The sequence below is a fragment of the Erpetoichthys calabaricus genome, chromosome 2 (assembly GCF_900747795.2).
Source record: "Erpetoichthys calabaricus chromosome 2, fErpCal1.3, whole genome shotgun sequence".
Classification (NCBI taxonomy): Eukaryota; Metazoa; Chordata; class Cladistia; order Polypteriformes; family Polypteridae; genus Erpetoichthys; species Erpetoichthys calabaricus.
In genome coordinates, this window is record NC_041395.2 from 10,951,069 (window position 1) to 10,969,751 (window position 18,683).

Genomic DNA, 18,683 nt, shown 5'->3' on the forward strand with positions numbered 1-18,683 from the left:
TTAATTTATTCTCCTATTTTCTGGATTCACCTCCATCTAGTCTGACCATTCTCCTTTGACCTCTCTCATCAACAACGCATTTCCATCCACAGAATATCGTTTGTGTTTTTTTGCACCGTTCCAAGAAAAATTCTAATTCTGTTCTGTGTGAAAATTGCAGGAAATCAGCAACTACCGCAATACTCAAATACTCTGCCCGTTTGGCACCAACAATTCTGCCACGCTCAAAATCAAGGAGATCACAATTTTTCCCCATTCTGGTGTCTGATGTGAACACTAACTGAAGCTTTCTGATATGAGTCTGCATAATCTTATGCATCACGTCGACGACCACATGATTGGCTGATCAGAGAGTTGTATGGATAAGCAGGTGTACAGAAGTACCTAATAATTTGCATGGTGAATTTATGCACTAAACTTTGATCTCAAAGAAGAAGTAGTTCCCTATGCAGCTTTTAGCATTGTTTCTTCCAGGCAGACAAAAGTTTATTTTGCACTTTAATGTGGAGTAAATAATTTGAACACACACAAACTTAAATAATCAAATTGTTATTGTTTAATCCACTTAAGGATTTGCATTTCTATAACATAATTTGTATGGTTTCATACTGCTAATGTATACTAATGCTTGCCGAATTTAGTTTACATGATATGACATAAATGGCTGTGTTCAGAGGAGGCCATCCAGCCCCTCAAAACTTATCAGATTCTATACTTAAGAGTCAACCTGTTTCATAAGATCCATCAAGTGTAGACGGTCTCCAAGATGATGCCCCGTTTCCCACTATTTTCCTAGGAGTTTGTCAGCGGTCCGCCTCGCTTCGTCAATCCGCGCTTTGTTGGTATCGGTCTTCTCTGTGATGCGATCAATCTGCACGTTTTGCTTGTCGATTTCAGTGCCCATGCTTAATGCCATACTCTTCAGGTCTCCCATATAGTTGCCCATCATCTGTAGATTCTCTTCCATTTCATCTTCACGTGCATCATTGGTGACTCTCTGTATTACTGGACCCTGTGCTCCACCAGCTTTAACTTGCTGCTGAATTTGACTGCCATGGGGTTGGTGGGACATCACTTGCATGTCACTGCCCTGTTCCTTGCCGTATGCCTTCTTGTATTGCTCTGTCTCCTCAAAGTTCTCCTGTTTGTCACATGGGCACATGCATAAACCGCAGCACTTGGCCAACTTCTTTAGATACTTCTCAGCATCCTTCATGTCCTCATCGATTTTATCCAGTTCTTTTTCAACACGGTTTAATTGGTGTCCTTGATCGTCTAACATGTCCAGAGTTTTCACCCCAGCTTGCCTGCTCTCCTCGGTCATCTGTAACATCCTCCGGGTACTCTCCAAAGATTCATCTGTGATTTCATCGGCCCTCATTGCAAGGTCTTCGTCTGACATTTCCGCCATAATGCTGATTTTGTTTACACCATCCAGGAAGAAAACGGTGAAGTGTCTCAGGAGGATCGATAAGGCAAATAAGGAGGAAGCTTTTGTTGTAAGAATGTTGAGCGTACACACCCAATTTCACGTGGTATGTACGGGCCACGTATGTACCAAAAATTGAAAATTGACGATCCCTCAAATATCCAGACAAACCCTTAACAAGGTGTAGAGGTTGACGACACCATGCGTATCCTACTAGCAGTTTATCTGCGCAAAAAACACAAATGCAGATACTCAGGGGTTAAATCAATTAGAAAATAACTGAAAATATGTTCTTTTCTACTGTTAAGAAAATTAAACATTTTAGCATATCCGGGGTCTATAAAAAGTATTCACCCCCTTGATGTTTTCACATTTTCTTCAATCACATTGGATTTAATTAGGCTTTAATGGCACTGATCAAAGAGAAGTACTCTTTGATGTCAAAGTGAAGACAGACCACTGCCAAGTTATCGAAATTAATTACAAATATACAGTAAAACACAAAATAAGAGATTGTCCATTGGTTTTACAAGTCACAGAATTAGTTCTATGAATTCATTGATTCATATGATTGCACCTTACATCTTACCTCCAACTACCTGTTATCTGGCAACAGCAGCTCTCTTATCTATCTATCTATCTATCTATCTATCTATCTATCTATCTATCTATCTATCTATCTATCTATCTATCTATCTATCTATCTATCTATCTATCTATCTATCTATCTATCTATCCATCCATCCATCTATCTATCTATCTATCTATCTATCTATCTATCTACAAGGGGGGATCCAAAATTGACTCAGCCCCTTCTGGACCCAGGACCATAAAGGCCCAGTCAACCGGAAGGAGGCATCACTTATTGACTGGAAAAATTAATAGACGGAGCCTTTCTATTGTGTAGAATGCCAGTGGGCAACTTTCCTTGGATGCCCATCTATCTATTATATAGCGCCTTTCACATCTATCTATCTATCTATCTATCTATCTATCTATCTATCTATCTATCTATCTATCTATCTATCTATCTATCTATCTATCTATCTATCTATGAGGCAGGATCAACTTGCGCTGAGTCAGTATGGTGGTGTAACCTACACGATGAAGTCAAAAGAATAATCCAAGCAACCTCATGAAGAGCACAAGTCAGGGGATGGAGACAAGAAAATACCCAAGTCTCTGACAATCCAATGAAATCACAAAGAAACAGAGTATGGCACAGCTGTAAATCTGCTAGGGCAGGCTGTCTATAAAAAACAAAGAAGACAAGTGATGGAAGCCATCGAAACATAGCAGTGCTACTTATGATGGACTATAATTCCCAGCATCCCAAGGGGTATGGCGCCTTTGGAAGGTTTCGACAGTTGCCGCAAGATTGCTATGGAGGCAGAAGATGAGGAGCTGGATTTAAAAGTGAGCTGTAAGAAGCCAGCAGGGTCACCATCGTCTTCTGTTTTTACATTTCAGCGCAATCACCCCCAATTAGATTATAATTACATTCTTACCCGAGGAATACAGTTATTGCTGGATTTGCATTCTTGTCCTATGCCCTGCTTGTTTGTACGATGTCTTTGTCTGTGGAGCTCTCCCAGCTTCTACAAACCCTCACTGTAAAGTGTCACGGTAGGACAAAACTTTAGGTAATCTTCAGGAGATGGTTCACAGAGGATCTCCTTTCATTTTTCACCATCATTTACATATGTGAAACTGGACTGTGTTTGGCCTGGGTCGTGGGTGTTTGCTGTTGATTGTTTTGTGCCTAGTGTTTTGTCGAGTTCCTTTTATATCTATGTTAGTTAATTGATTGTCATTGTTGGGGTAATTGAGGTGCATTTCTACATGGGTGTTGCCTTCATTATTTATCTATTCTATTTTTTAGTATTGATATATCCGAACAGTTGAATTATGCGCCTCTTTGTGTGAGTGTGTGCAAGTCGAGTCAAGGCTGGGTGCGTTGCTGGTATCATCAAGATAAAATGAATAAATTGCTGTTGTTATGCAGGGAGAATCTGAGTGACTCACAGCTACAACAAATAACCCCCTTGAGAACTGTGAAGGAATTGCAATCCTTACAAAAACTAAATATATTACAATATACACAAAAATATATGTTGCAATGTAATGTCAAATTTGTCGGTCAAACAAATGCTATATTTTAAAGATTATATTTGGAATATAATCGAACATACATTTCACATCATATATGTATTTTAACAAAAATATTTAAGTACTAGCCGTGTGCGCCCAACTATGTTGCACATGTTAAAGTTGTCTGTGAAGGGCTCCCTGTTTAAACGTGGCTGCCAGTCGTGAACTGGGTCCTTCGTCGCACAGTATTATGATTTTTTATAAGGGAAACAAAATTACAAAACAAAACCCTTGGACATTGATTCGATAAGAACGGCCTACTCAGAATCACTGTCTGAATAGTAATTATGTGGCGGTGGAGGAGCATTTCTGTTTCTCTTCCCAAGACTTATGGATGGTTCATCATAAGCGGCGTCTTCCATATCGTCTTTGAGACGTAGCGTCAGTGCTTGCTTTATTGAGCTTTTCGGGAGACAGCATCACAAATATCAAGTCGTTCCAGTCCCTTAAGAGGATCCGCTGTAGGAGAGTGGCAAGGCAAATGAATCTGAACACCAGCGACCCGAGATCGATCCCCACAGCTTCCACCCAAAATGAGACTGTCATTTATACATAGCTTTTCGTGAGGCAGCAATTCACCGCAGAGAAGACGTAGCATCCGTGCTTCGCTTTATTGAGCTTTTCGCGAGGCAGTATCACAAATATCAAGTCGTTCCAGTCCCTTAAGAGGATCCGTTGTGGGAGAGCGGCAAGGCAAATGAATCTGAACACCAGCGACCCGAGATCGATCCCCACAGCTCCCACCCCAAATGAGACTGTCATTTATATGTAGCTTTTCGTGAGGCAGCAATTCACGGACAAACAAAGATCAAGATCCAAATGAAGATTGTATATTAAGATATTGTGCATAAGACATGAAATATACTGTATATGTTCAGTTCTTTGTTTCTGAAGGATTATTTATGGTTTTGGTTTTTGTAGAGAAAAAAAAAATTAAACACAGATTTTTCCAATGAATCCAAATTATTGGTGGCAGAACATGTATGACGTGATGTATTCCATACTAAACTATGTATGTTAAGCTTAACTTTTCTGCCGTCAGGGAAAAAAAAATCTTATATACAGATGTCTATGCATGGAAGTGTGTGTGTCTGTCTGTCTGACCCGGAAGTGTGAGGCTACAGCATGAAGATCAAAGAAAGTGACTCTGTTGCCAAAGTGAAATTGCCAAGAAAGGTGAAACTCGCTTATCTGCTAATACACAAGCGAGGTGAGCACATTGGCCAAACGAAACCTCAGAAGAAAGAGAAAGTCGCTTAGCCGCTGATAGACAATAGAAGCAAACATGTTGACAAAACGAAACCTCAGAGGAAAGAGAATCTTGCTTTGCCGCTAATGCACAACCAATGCGATTGTGTCATAAGTGCCAGAATCCATGGTTTCTAGGCGCCCGGGCTTTTTACGGCATGAGTTTACACAGCTAGTTAACTATAAATGCGTCTGTAATATTACATCTCTTTTGAAGCAAATCTTTACTACTGTAACGTTAATATACAAAAAGACAAGTATCTGCTAAATTTACTGAAACTTCTATATCCTCTAAAATATATTGCATATATCTGATATATCTGATGATCGCCATCCGAGCAGGTTTATGATACCAGTCTAGACTGAGAGGGAACACTACTGCTAACTGTCTTGAAATTTTCTTTCTCCACAGAAACCACCCAGTAAGGGCAACTAACCCCTGCCCCTTCTGGCCCCAGGCCTTCAAAAGGACGACAGCCCAGAAGAAGGCGTCACTTATAGAAGAGACAACTTGACTAAAGAAGCTCCGAGTCTGACAAACCATCGGCATCTGAAGCCACCCCATTACATGGCCATTGTCTTTTTGTAGCTTTGTTACACCATCAAGCGTTGTTTTTTTGTTGAAACTTCAAGTAAAGAGGGAGAGCTGAGTTGGCACCCCAAAATATTACACAGTTGTCCACCCTTCCTCATTTGGATGGCCACAATATATTAAATATTTAGAATATTTGTATATTGTGTAATGTATTTTAACTAGAATTTACAGTGTACTTAAAAACATGTAATATTTAAGCTTTACGGTATATTTTTCCTACCATTTTAAAATAAATTGAGAAGTATCTCTCTAGTATAATTAAAAAATCCTGGGATGAGACATGACTTTTTCAGAGAGATATTTTCACGTCCCACGAGACGAGACTTTGTGCCAAGAGATTTAACCATGCCAGGGGCAGGAAATAAAAGACAAAGAGTAGATGACAAAGTAGAACATTGTAAAGAGGTTCAAAAACGTTGACGCGGTACACACGCAGATCAGGTTAGAGATAATGGAAGTATGAAAATTCGAAAGTCTCAAAAAAATGGTAGTAAAGATCAAATTAGCGCAAACAAATGGAAATTATTACTCGGGGAAATAACTGATCAGCGAAAAGAAATCAAATATATTGTTCAGATTTAAACTTTAAGTCAGAGACTTGTAGATCGTCTAATTCGTGTTGCCATCAGTGAAAAGTAGTGTTTCTTCCCAATCAAGTGGCATATCCACGAGAATTAAAAGATTTATTGTTTAGTGGAAGTGAAATCCACGTACGTGAGTGGCAGAGATGCAAAGTGACTGGCGCATAGCGTAGGCTGGGGGGTTGGCAAGCAAAGCGAGCAGGGGGCAAAGCCCCTTAGTATTTTTAGATTTTGGAAAATATATTTGTTATATTTCAACCAGGGTTCCTCCCTGGCTGGTGTTTAATTCCATATTTAGGTCTCTTTTTTTGCCATTTCTACAGTGGATCATTATTATGCATATCAAAATGTCACTTAAGCCATCCAGGTCATAGAAATTGTCATTTTTGAAAGAAGAAAATCTTTTCTGTGTCCTGGATGGCTTAATTAACATAACGATTAACGTAATAATTGGTGGCTCTTCTGTGGAAATGACAAAAAAAATGAATCTGAACAATATCCTGGCGGAAATATAACAACATTTTAATGTACAAAAACGACAATCATTTACAAATTTTATAAAATTTTTCATTATACCGCAAGATATTGTTATATATTTATACAGTAACATATTTTAAAATATATTCACATTGGTGGCAATATATATTTTTTTAAATCTGTTTTAAATGTATTGCATTGTTGTTAGGCAAGCTCCAGTGGCTGAGATTAGAGAGACCACCAATCACAGTTTTATGAGAGAAGACTCCAGTGATCTGGGCAGAAGATACATGGGTGATTGTGATGTCAGCTAGAAGAAAGTTCTGGTGAAATCAAAACTGAGTTTTTTTAAGCCATCAAAGTAAAAATGAAGTCAAGTTGGGAACATGTACTGGTACAGTGCGTTGCCGCACCCACTACACGACAAAACAACTCAGGATCCCGGTTGGCAACCCCCCAGCCAGACACACGGTCCAGTCCCACCCGCCGGAAATGACCTTTTATCTGCCGCAGCAAGGTGTTACATAGGTGACCAATTGGCATGGTCCAGCCACTTGGGTCCCCAACAATGAGGACCTTACGAGCTGGATCACCCTCGGGGAAAAGCGCCACATGGCCGTTGTGCCGTAACTGATGCTCCCTTACAATGCAGGCAATGTGCCTCATTCGGGACTCCATGAGCAACTGCTCATTTGACACAAACTCAAACCAGGGGAACCCAAGGATTTTCCAGAGAGACACAGTACCTAAGGAGTCTAGTCTTCATCTCAGGTCACTGGATAGCATCCATGTCTCGCAACCATATAGCAAGACAGGAAGCACCAGGACTCTAAAGACTTGGACCTTTATCCTTTTGCATAGATATCTTGAGAGCCACACACCCCTTTCCAGCGACCTCATGACCCCCCATGCTCTCCCAATCTGTCTACTGACTTCATAGGAAGAGTCACCAAAGACATGAATGTCACTGCCCAGTTATGTAAACCTCTCGACAAGGTTGTCACTCTCTCCACAGACAGACACACTGCTGATGGCTGTGCCCAAGAGGTCATTAAAAGCAATGTCCTTATTAAAACACACACCTTGAAGCACGGTGGTGACTGCATCTGGCTGTGGGAATGCTTCTCAGCAGCAGGCACTGAAAGGCTTATGAGGGTAAAATGAATGCAGCAAAATACGAGGTAAACTGGGAAGATAGCCCAAAGCAATCTGTAAATTCTGTATTCCAGAAAGTCAACAAGCCCAAGTGTAAAGCCCAAGCTACACAGAAGTGGCTTCAAAACAACAATGTGAATGTCCAGGACTGGCCGAAATGGAGTCCAGTTCTCAATCCATTGGAGAATTTGTGGTTGGAATTGACAAAGGCTCTTCACTCACCATCAACATGACACCTGAAAGAGCTGGAGAAGTTGAGTAAAGAAGAATGGAGAAAATTGGCAGAGTTGACAGAGACAGGCCTGTGTACACACTCTCAAGGCTCTCATGACGAATATCTAGTGAGCATTGACTTGATGGGAGGGAATATTTATGAAATGAATTATTTTGTATTTTATAATCGTAATTTTTGGAGATCCCTTTAGAGAGATCTGTTCGCACTATGACATTTTACAGATGAGCATCTAAAATGCCAAATATAATTCACTGTGATTCAATGTTGTACAATAATAAAATGTGAAAATTTCAAAGGAGTGAATAATTTTTATGGCCACTGCATGAGTACTAAATGCTGCTGCTTCTTCATCTAGCTGTTCACCACAGTGAAGCAACAGTTTCCATCGATCCCTGTTTTTTAGATCATTTTCTGCCATACCGACTGCCCTCATATACCCCCTCACCACATCTGTAAACTTCTCCTTTGGCCCTCCTTTTTTTCTCTTCCCTCGTGGTTTCATCCTCAACATTCTTTTCCCGATACACTGTATACCTCTCGTCTCCCTACTAGTCATGCCCAAACCATCTCAATCTCTCCTCTCTCACTTGGTCACCAAACTGTCATGCCTGAGTTGTCCCTCTAATATACTCATTCTTTACCCTGTCTACCTTCGTTACTACGAGCAAAAATCGTTGCATCCTCAACTGTGCCACTTGAGGCCCTGCCACCTGTCTTTTCGTCAGTGCCACCGTTTCCAAACCATACAACATAGCTGGTCTCAATACCGTGTTATAGACCTTCCCTTTCAGTCTTGCACTCTTCGATCACAAATTACTCCTGTCTCTTCTCCATCCAGCACACCCACCCTCTGGATAAGCTGCAACATCAGTCCACCACATGGACACATTCAGTTATGGATTAGGAGTCCCAAACCACACAATCCTAAAGTAACACCTCCAAAAAGCCAAACACAGAGGGCCTCATGTATAACGCTGTGTGTAGAATTCACAATAAAACATGGCATACGGACAAAAACAGAAATGTGCGTATGCACAAAAAATCCAGATGCATAAAACTGTGTGTACGTCAAGTTCCACGCACTTCTCCTGTATAAATCCTAATGGACGTGAAATTTAATGCACATGCCTACAGCTCCACCCTGACTCCTCCGAGAATTTTGTATATTTTAATATACAAATGAATATAAATATCAATTTCCATTAGCTGTTTTCTGCGGTGGGTTGGCACCCTGCCCGGGATTGGTTCCTGCCTTGTGCCCTGTGTTGGCTGGGATTGGCTCCAGCAGGACCCCGTGACCCTGTGTTCGGATTCAGCGGGTTGGAAAATGGATGGATGGATGGATTAGCTGTTTTCTTAAAAGACAAAGGCAAAATCACATGGGAAAAAAAGAAGAATTTCGGCGAATGTGAAGTGGAGGCAAGGAAAAATGTACTATTTGTCAGCTTAAGCAGCGGTATAAGCAAGAGAAGGAAGTTATAGAGTGATACAGCGTGGCAGAGGCACTCGAAAGTTCGTGTAGCAAGTCGCAGTTCCCAAAATAAAAAAGGCGACATGAAAAGGTGAGTCGCGGCCCACCCTCTGTTTATTCTGTTTCAGGCAATATTACAAACACTGATCCCCATGCTGATGACACGACTCCATGCAGTGATGGTGCTACTTTGCCCAGCATGTTTTCAGACACTCGCTGCGCACACCTCTCTGCCACAGAAATTGCTGGGATGCCATCTGGCTGTGTGCTGACGGACACTGTTCTGGAGTCACAAAATGCAATAGTGAATGTTGTAGGAGATGTGGGCAATGAACTAAGGAATATAAAGGCTGTACTATGTGACACTGACCACAATTTAAATTAATTGATTAAAAATAAATGCTGCATCTGACTACCTGTTTTTTACATTATGCTAATTACACTCAAATGAAATTATAATGCTGTCCAATTTCGTTGATCATTTGGTGGGTCAGGGTCAGGTTTGTCATACCGCATCTCTTCAGATTAGCAAGCAGGATGCTACATGCCTGCACAATGCGACACACTTTCTATGCACTATAGAGCAGCACATGAACAGAGTAGAAATGCTTTCTATTTACATAACAAAATTCATTCTCTGAAAGGGCCCTTATAATGTAGCATCAGCGGCAAGCGCCACAACAGATCGATTCTCTGCTCTTTACTCACTATCTTTAAAAGAACCTTTGGAAAAAGCTCCTGCGACTTTGCGGAGCTGTCATTTCTATTGGTTTTCCAGGTGTATATAATGTAATACCAGCTAATTCTTTTGGTAATTCGCCCCTGGCTGATGTAACTTGTCCAGCGCCGCTGCAATAGCAATGTGCATGCAGCTGACCTCTGCAATTAGATTTGGAAATCCAGACATTGCTGCAAATTGTTCTTTGATGTTTGTATGACAAGCAGATAATAATAATTCATTACATTTATATAGCGCTTTTCTCAGTACTCAAAGCGCTATCCACCCAGGGAGGAACTGAACACACAATCTTCCACAGTCTCCTTACTGCAAAGCAGCAGCACTACCACTAAACCACCTGTGAGGACAATACCATCTCATACAGCTGGCAGGGCATGTTTGTGAAATACCAGATCAGTCAGCAAGTTCACGTTGAAAAGCTCCTGTGGCTAAAAACCCGAGAGTGGGCAGAACATGCAAAAGAGAAGGTAGAGCACAATTCCTCAAAGTCACACCGCGCCAAGAGGAGAGCTCTTGGAAATCGAAATCGACTTAAAAGCCAGTCGTCATCATCATCATCTATACACACTCTCTTCTAATTCTTCCATTTGCAATGTCTTCTAAGAACACTAAAGCAGCTACATTAGATGGAATAATTTGGCTATTCTATGCACCATTATATTGTTACAGAATGATTACAATCAAGTGAATTAAATTTGTAAATGATATGCAATTAATTTCGGTGTATTTGATAAATCCAGCATCATTGATGCAAATATGAAAAAGAAAGGGAAATGACACAGAAAGAGTAGCACTGCTTTGACTCTGTGTGCTGTCAGTTTGCAAAACTGAGCAAAAACGTGTGTACACAAGGTAGGGGGCTACCGTGAAAATGTGCATGGCTTTACACCAGGTTTAGTTTTTATACATTTCAACGCATGCAAGGAAATGGGCGTACATAACATTTTTGTGCATACGCACTGTTTATACATGAGTCCCAAAGTCTTTATGAATAAAAGAGATTTATTCTTCACAAAAGATGCTCTTCTGCAAGAATAAAGCTCTGTAAGGGCACAAAAGGCAAAAAGGAGTTACCTGAAACCCAAAAAGACAACCCAAATAAAAAAGTCACAATTCAGATTTTCGAACAATGGTCAAAAACGGAGCAATAATGTCAAAAATCCAACAGAGATACACTCACCAAATGCCCAAGTACATTTGAAATGAACCTCCAGGAACTGTTGGACACCCTCCAGATTTATAGGGTGGAGGGCAGTTCTGGGTGGTGATTGGCAGGTAAAGGGACAACCAGTGAAACACATGGAATGTAACACAGGCAGCCTAAATACAGAGTCAAAATCAAAAACGATGAATAACGCACATAATAAACAAATGTAGCATTAACATAAATAAAAGAGTCATAAATGAACAAAGAAGATGCAATAGATAACTTGGAACAACAGCCGGGAGACGTGACCCAGTCACTGAGACACCAGTCTAATTTACAAAAGCCCAGTTAGATTTCATATGTAATTTGAAATATTGAAGGAAACCTGAGGACCCACAGAAAAACACGCAAGCTGCAAACCAACAAACGATTTGACTCAACAGTCTAACTAAGACCCTTGTGGATATGAGGCATCAGTCTGAAAAAGCGCCACCATGGAAACCTTTCACTTAATTTGCTGACGGCTTCATCCAAGGTGACTTATAACATTTGAGGTGCAACTCTGTCACATTTGTCTTGGTTAACTAATTGGAGAACAAGCAGCTCAGGTGACAAACTCAGGGTCACTTAGTGTCAGAAGTGGGATTAGTAGCTGAACCCACAAGCTCAGGGTTTGAAGTCCAAGCACTTGACCACCACACCACATTGGCTGGACTCCCACCATGCCTGAACTCTAAAATATTCTATAAAGGCTGAGCAAAAAAAACCACATACAAATTACACATAAAGTAAACTCAATAATAATAAAATATACCTGATGCAAACAGTCCAGATGCTCAGGTTTTTACATTAACACGACAAACTGAAGACACATCTGCCCCTGTAGAAAAACAAACAACATGACCTTCAGACAGAAAAACTGTCCATGCGAGGAAATCATAAGTTATTAAAGCTTCTAGTTACATATTATTACTTTAGATATAAATATTTGAACTCGACTGGCACCCTGTCTAGGCTTGGATGAAAGCAATATTGTTACTTAGGGGTCATTACTGTCACATGTACAGAAAAGTTTACTCGCATGTGCTAATCAACATATAACATGTCGCTAGCACCATGATTAGTGAGAACAACCTTTATAGTTTAAGCAAATGGAGATTAAGTGGAGACATGATTGACAGCCTAGCACTTCACAGCATAGAAAATCACACTGGCCATCACACAGTTGTAGAAGATGAAGGAGTGCAGTCTCCTAAGGAAAAAGAGCCTGCTCTGCCCTTCCTTCTCTAGTTCCTCTGTGTTCCAAGACCACCTCTAATAGTGTCTGGACATAGAGGCTTTTTGGAGTGATGAAAATTAATAAGCAGTTCCTTGGTTTAGTTTATGTTATGTTCCAGACAATTCCCTTTGCACCAAGAAACAAAGTTCTCCCTCTGACTCCCCTTCTCGGTCTCATTCTCCTTATCAATACAATCCACAAGTGCAAAATCATCTGAGAATTTCTGCAAGTGACATGACCTGCTATTTTATTAGACTATCTATCTATCTATCTATCTATCTATCTATCTATCTATCTATCTATCTATCTATCTATCTATCTATCTATCTATCTATCTATCTATCTATCTATCAACTGAAATAAAGTTTAAACTCAGCTGGAGCCCCTCAGAAACAAACACTGCCACAAGATATTAACCAACACTAAGTGGGTGCCAGATCAGATCAACTCAGTTTATTTTTATACCAAGCTCTTCACTTGTAACAAGTTCCAAGTGCTTACGCACATTACTAAAAACAAATCATTAATATAAAAAAGTACCCAAAACTATGAAAAAATGTCACATACATAATCATACATTAGAGATTAGTATACTGAAACAGTAAAAGAAGAAAACACAACAAACTACTGAAGGGCAGCCAAGCACTGACAGATATGGGAGGCCTGAGCCAGTCTCTTGAGACATTGGAAGGTACCAACTATGATTTGTTGCCGGGGGGGTGCAGAAGTTACAGTACCAAAATTCCAATAAATATGTCATACATTTTAAACTTTTACCTTTTCTGAGTTTCACAATACAACTAATTTTGAGTTGGGTGGCCATAGGGTTAATTAGATTGCTGTGATTTCAGATGATATTCTTAGACTTCATTTCTTCACCCCTTTCATGAATGCCCAAATGATTGCTAGGCAGTTTTGGTTTAAAAGTCACATCATTGAATAGCACCCATGATGGTCATTTTTTGAAAGATGAAGGTGGCAGTTACTTGACACTTTCCATCCAATTTCAAAGCATTAGAGAGGATCTGTCAGGAAGAACAAGATGAACAACCCAAGTCCAGGTGTGCAAAGCTTATGGAGTCCTGCCAAAGAAGACTTGAAGCTGGAATTACTCCCAAAGAGGCTTCTACAAAGTATTGAATAAAGGTTTGAATAAGTCTATGAATGAGAGACTGCAGTTTCTGATTTTTAATACATTTGCAAACCTTTCAGCAAACATGTCTTCACTTTGTCATTAGAGGATATTTAGTCTAAATTGGACAAAATGTATTCATTTAAATATAGATAGATAGATAGATAGATAGATAGATAGATAGATAGATAGATAGATAGATAGATAGATAGATAGATAGATAGATAGATAGATAGATAAAACAGCAGGTCATGTCACTTGCAGAAATTCTCAGATGATTCTGCACTTGTGGATTGTATTGATAAGGGGAATGAGACCGAGAAGGGGAGTCAGAGGGAAAACTTTGTTTCTTGGTGCAAAGGGAATTGTCTGCAACTTAACATAAACTAAACCAAGGAACATCTTATTAATTTTCATCACTCCAAAAAGCCTCTATGTCCAGACACTATTAGAGGCGGTCTTGGAACACAGAGGAACTAGAGAAGAAAGGGTAGAGCAGGCTCTTTTTCCTTAGGAGACTGCACTCCTTTAATGTGGGAGAAGACATCTTCTACAACTGTGTGATGGCCAGTGTGATTTTCTATGCTGTGAAGTGCTAGGCTGTCAATCATGTCACCACTTAATCTCCATTTGCTTAAACTTTAAAGGCTCAGCTTTTAATCTTTCGTCATTACTTGTCCCCTTTAGCCCCACAATCAGCCTCTTCTCTGGACCTTCTCTTGTGCTGTTATGTCCCTTTTGTAGCCTGGAGACCCAAACTGCACCCAGGACTCCAGATGAGGCCTCACCAGTGTGTTACAAAGCTTGAGCTGAACCTCCTGTGACTTATACTCCACACATTAAGGTGCTATATAACCTGACATTCTGTTAGACTTCTTAATGGCTCCTGAAGCAGTTGAGGCAAGTCCATTATCCTTCTCATAAGGATACAGAAGCATTAACAAACAACACAAAATATAAATCTATGTTAATATAGCTTGATCTTTTTCTACCATATACTGTAGAAAGTTAAGAATTCATCCATCCATCCATTATCCAACCCGCTATATCGTAACTACAGGGTCACGGGGGTTTGCTGGAGAAAATCCCAGCCAACACAGGGCACAAAAGGCAGGAAACAAACCCCGGGCAGGGTGCCAGCCCACCGCAAGTTAAGAATTCTATCTCTTTAATTCTAATCTTTGTAAAATGAATTCTATGAAACCTGATTCTTTTTGGACAAGCTTTTAAATGCGTCTTTCAGCCAGTTGGATGGATTGTTCAAGTGTGACCAGTTGGCAATGGAGGAGAGCAGCATCTTCAGAGAACACAAATCTCTGGAGTGTCTACAGTTAATAATCTCTCTATATATAAAATCCAACTTCTGTCTGTCTGTCTGCTTTTCACGAGAGAACTACGTAACGGATTTAGATCGGGTTTTATTCTGGAATTTGCTTGAACAGTCTGGTTGATTTTGCGACTTCTCTCATCACACAAAGAATCACAGTTTGCTTGCAGGAGCGATATATTCGCGCTGATCCGAGACAGAGGCTGCGGGCCGAGGGAAGGGGCAAGCGTGACCTCAGGAGTGGGGAGGTGGGCGGGGCCTGTCCTTGCTGTCCTGTTTCACTACTATGTGGGCGGAGCCACAGGGGATGGCTGATAGCAGACAAGTCAGACACAGCAACAGTGCTGGAGACCTCCTAGTTGCCCACCCCCTCCTGTGCTGGCAGTCCAATCTGATAACAGAATCCCAAATCTCCCATTATCTCTTGGGTCTTTCCCATGGGCAGGAGATCAGTGGCACCAAATGGAACAACAGAACACTGAGTAGAGAAACCTGAAGAGAGAATCGTCAGAAACGTTTCATAAATATTTTAAAACTTTTGTTTTTATTCAAGTGATAAATGCTCTTATTGAAACCAAATGAGATATAAGAAATACTTTTTTCTTTTCACATTTGTATATTTTAATTTCATATTTATGTTCCTTTAACAGAGCAAAAAAAAAAAAGAAAAAGAAAATGTGTTTTTATTGAGCAATCTTTGTTTATGCCTGCAGACATACTTCCTTTGGATTGATTAAAATATTTACTTTATTATGTTTACGTTTTCTTTGCATTTGCATATTAGACCTAGAGTTCATTTAATAAAAATAAAATTTCTCCTTACTTTATTACTGAACAAGGAATGTTCATTTTTATTACCAAACTCACTGCCTCATTTTGCTGTTCACCTTTTCTTCTTTCTTGTTTCATATCACCTGATGTTAGTTATCTCTTGTGGGGATTTTATTATTATTTTTTTCATGGCTTTTGTGGAAAATCTCTTTTATTAATCAAAATGTGAACAACATACACTCAACAAATGAACACACTCTTTGTAGGTGATCGTTTTGAAGTTTATGGCACCATTGACAGCCATCCATTGCATGTATTGATTGCTAAGTCACAGCATTTCTGTCTCGGCAGTGAAGAGGAACGTCTATAAGCTTAAGTGGCTGACTCGGAGTTTGTGTTTGGCACCAGCCAGTACGATTTCAGCCGATGCAAACTAAAAATGCTGAGGGCTGAGCTCATTGGGTTCCACACAACCAATGAGGCTGACAGGAGATGTCCTCATGCGGCTGTCTATATGAGGAGACAACAGGATTAACCAGGGGAGCCAGTGCAGGTTGCAGGAGCGACCACTCAATAGGTATGACGTACAGTAGGTCACGTGACACCCACAATGTCAGTAATGAACCGCCCTCTGAGTCAGATAACCTTCCCACAACCCTAACCCTTAACCACAAAGTAACTAAACAATCGATGGACGTTTGTTTCATGATTGAGACTGTGGGCGTCACATATTGAGGTATTGTGGATTGCTATTGCACTGTGTTGGCGGGAGTGGGAATGGTCAACGAGTAATGAACGGAAGTGAAAGGAGCAAAAGTGCGTAAGTCATGAAAGGGAAACACTATGCTTTATTTTGCCGAATGAAACATCAGAGCAGCAGTCAGGGTGTCATCCATGGCCATAACAATAGAGAAGTAGCAGTTAGGGATGTAATTATAGGTTATTTCTTTTTTTTTAATACTAGGGAACTTTACCCCCTGCTTGCTTTGCTCTCCAACCCACGTGCTAGCGCTACACGCTGGCCTCTTTATGGTTCTGCCGCTCGCATAAGGGAATGCGGATGCACAATTTACTATTTTACATTACAGCAAGTAATTCACCATATTAAAAAATATTAAAACGTAATAATTTGAATGTAAATTATGTTTCATGTTGCATTAGAGTTATTAGTTGCGTAATACAATTTTGTTCTGTTTGGCTTTGAAATTAACACGCAAAAACTTTTTAAACTTAAACTTTTACTGTAAAACTTCAGTAAAAACTATTTTTTGTATTTAATTTTCATCAATATCGCACTGAATTGTGATTCTGTGTTTGGACTTTCATGGTGACCACGTTACGTATAACTGCACATGAATGAATTTCGTTTCTTTCTCTCTATTAAATAAAACGACTTTTTCGAATGTTTGGCACTGAGATTTATAAATTGTCTTTGCAAAAGCTATTCTAACAGGAAACTGTTAAAGTTTTAATATATATGGCATATCAAGATCTCCTTTGGTGTCAAATGTTCTCCCCTGAAGATGTACTACATTGCCTTTCTTGGATACATCCTTCTTTCTACAGTAATTCGGCCGGTGGAAGACCGGATGGTGTCAACGCTTATAGATATTCTTCGTGATATTGTAAGTTGATGGTTTTCATCTTCCACACCATCACCACCAACTGTTTCAGCGGTCTATTGATATGCATTTAACCAATTTGCAGTGTAACCGATCATCATTTTTGGCATTAATTCATTTGACTTCATCATTTCTCGTTGCTAGGATTGCCCGTGTATTCATTTTTACTGTTGATAACCCTTCATGATGAAATGTCTCGTCTCGTTGGAGCAAGAACTGTGTCTGTCAAAAGGATTCACAAGAATGAGAGGTGAGAGTACTGTGTGCATGGTTTTCTATGGTTGAGAGGAGGTCATGACTTGAAAACATGTCATGGCCAAAGTCTCGACTCAGATTGAAAAAATCTTCCAAAAAGTCTCGTCTTCCAAAAAGTTTCATCTCGTCTCAGGATTGTTTTTATTATAATAGAGAGATAACATTGCTTAATGACACGATTCCTTTTTTTTAATTTCCATTGTATCCTTAAACGGGGAGGAATGGTGGCTCTAAGGCTAGAGATCTGCACTGGCAATCAGAAGGTTGCCTGTTCAAATTCTATAAACGCCAAAAGTGACTCTACTTCGTTGGGTCCTTAACCTGTAATTGCTTTGTCCTGGGCATGACGTTAATCTACATCCAGACCTGCATGTGGGCCCTCCAACCTGCAGGGAAAAACCTGGGGGTTGGTGGCAGAGTTGGCACTCCAGCCACCATAAACATACCTCACACTGTAGAGTAAGTTGCTCAAATCCCTTCTCAGAGTCCCTACTAGGCTATTTAACTGACAAATCACTGTGGCCTTTCATTATTTTTATTTTTGTCTCTTTTGGAATTACACAAAAAGCAGAGTCATTTCTATAGTGTTTCCAATTAGCATGAAAAACGGCATACTGACATGTGAGTAAGAAGTTTGCTCAAAACAGCAGCCATACCATGTGCACTTCTGAAGCTAAGCATATTTGGGCCTGGCCAGTACTTGGATGGGAGGCCAACCAGGAAAAGTTTTGAGTTTCTGCTGGACGAGGTGTTCGTGCGGAACTTACCCTGGGGTCTGAATGTGGATCCCACTATATAAAAATGAAGCTGTCCTTCAGACGAGATGTAAGACCGAGGTCCTGACTCTCCCTGGGCATCCTTCATAAAGTGTAGGGGACGCCTCCGTGTCTGGGCTAAACTGCCCACCATGGCCTAGTCATCCTGGCCCCCTAATCATCCCCTCTCTCTAATTGACAATCTCTCTCAGCCCTTCACCACCTAACTGCCAATGTGTGGTGAGCATCACAGATGGCTGCCATTGCATCATCCAGGTGGGTGCTGCACATTAGTGGTGATTGAAGTGATTCCT

The 18,683-nt window shown here is 40.3% G+C and overlaps 1 protein-coding gene across 2 annotated transcripts; it reads right to left on the minus strand.

Annotated features, from left to right (window-relative positions):
• Positions 1 to 405: 405 nt before the first annotated feature.
• On the minus strand, positions 406 to 1,414 carry LOC114642013 (synaptosomal-associated protein 25-A-like). 2 transcript variants are annotated; one of them, XM_051923630.1, is made up of 2 exons: positions 1,146 to 1,411; positions 406 to 995 (listed from the first exon to the last, which is right to left on the minus strand). In XM_051923630.1, the coding sequence occupies exons 1-2, from the start codon at positions 1,409 to 1,411 to the stop codon at positions 785 to 787; spliced, it is 477 nt and encodes a 158-aa protein (XP_051779590.1). In that variant the 3' UTR covers positions 406 to 784. The 2 variants fall into 2 exon arrangements, with proteins under 2 accessions (XP_051779590.1, XP_051779591.1); XM_051923631.1 differs by having other exon boundaries at positions 406 to 1,414.
• Between the last annotated feature and the right edge of the window lie 17,269 nt (positions 1,415 to 18,683).

What these genes read in the sequence shown, in the direction of transcription:
- LOC114642013 (XM_051923631.1), bottom strand. Translation starts at nt 1,411, where the DNA reads ATGGCGGAAATGTCAGACGAAGACCTTGCAATGAGGGCCGATGAAATC.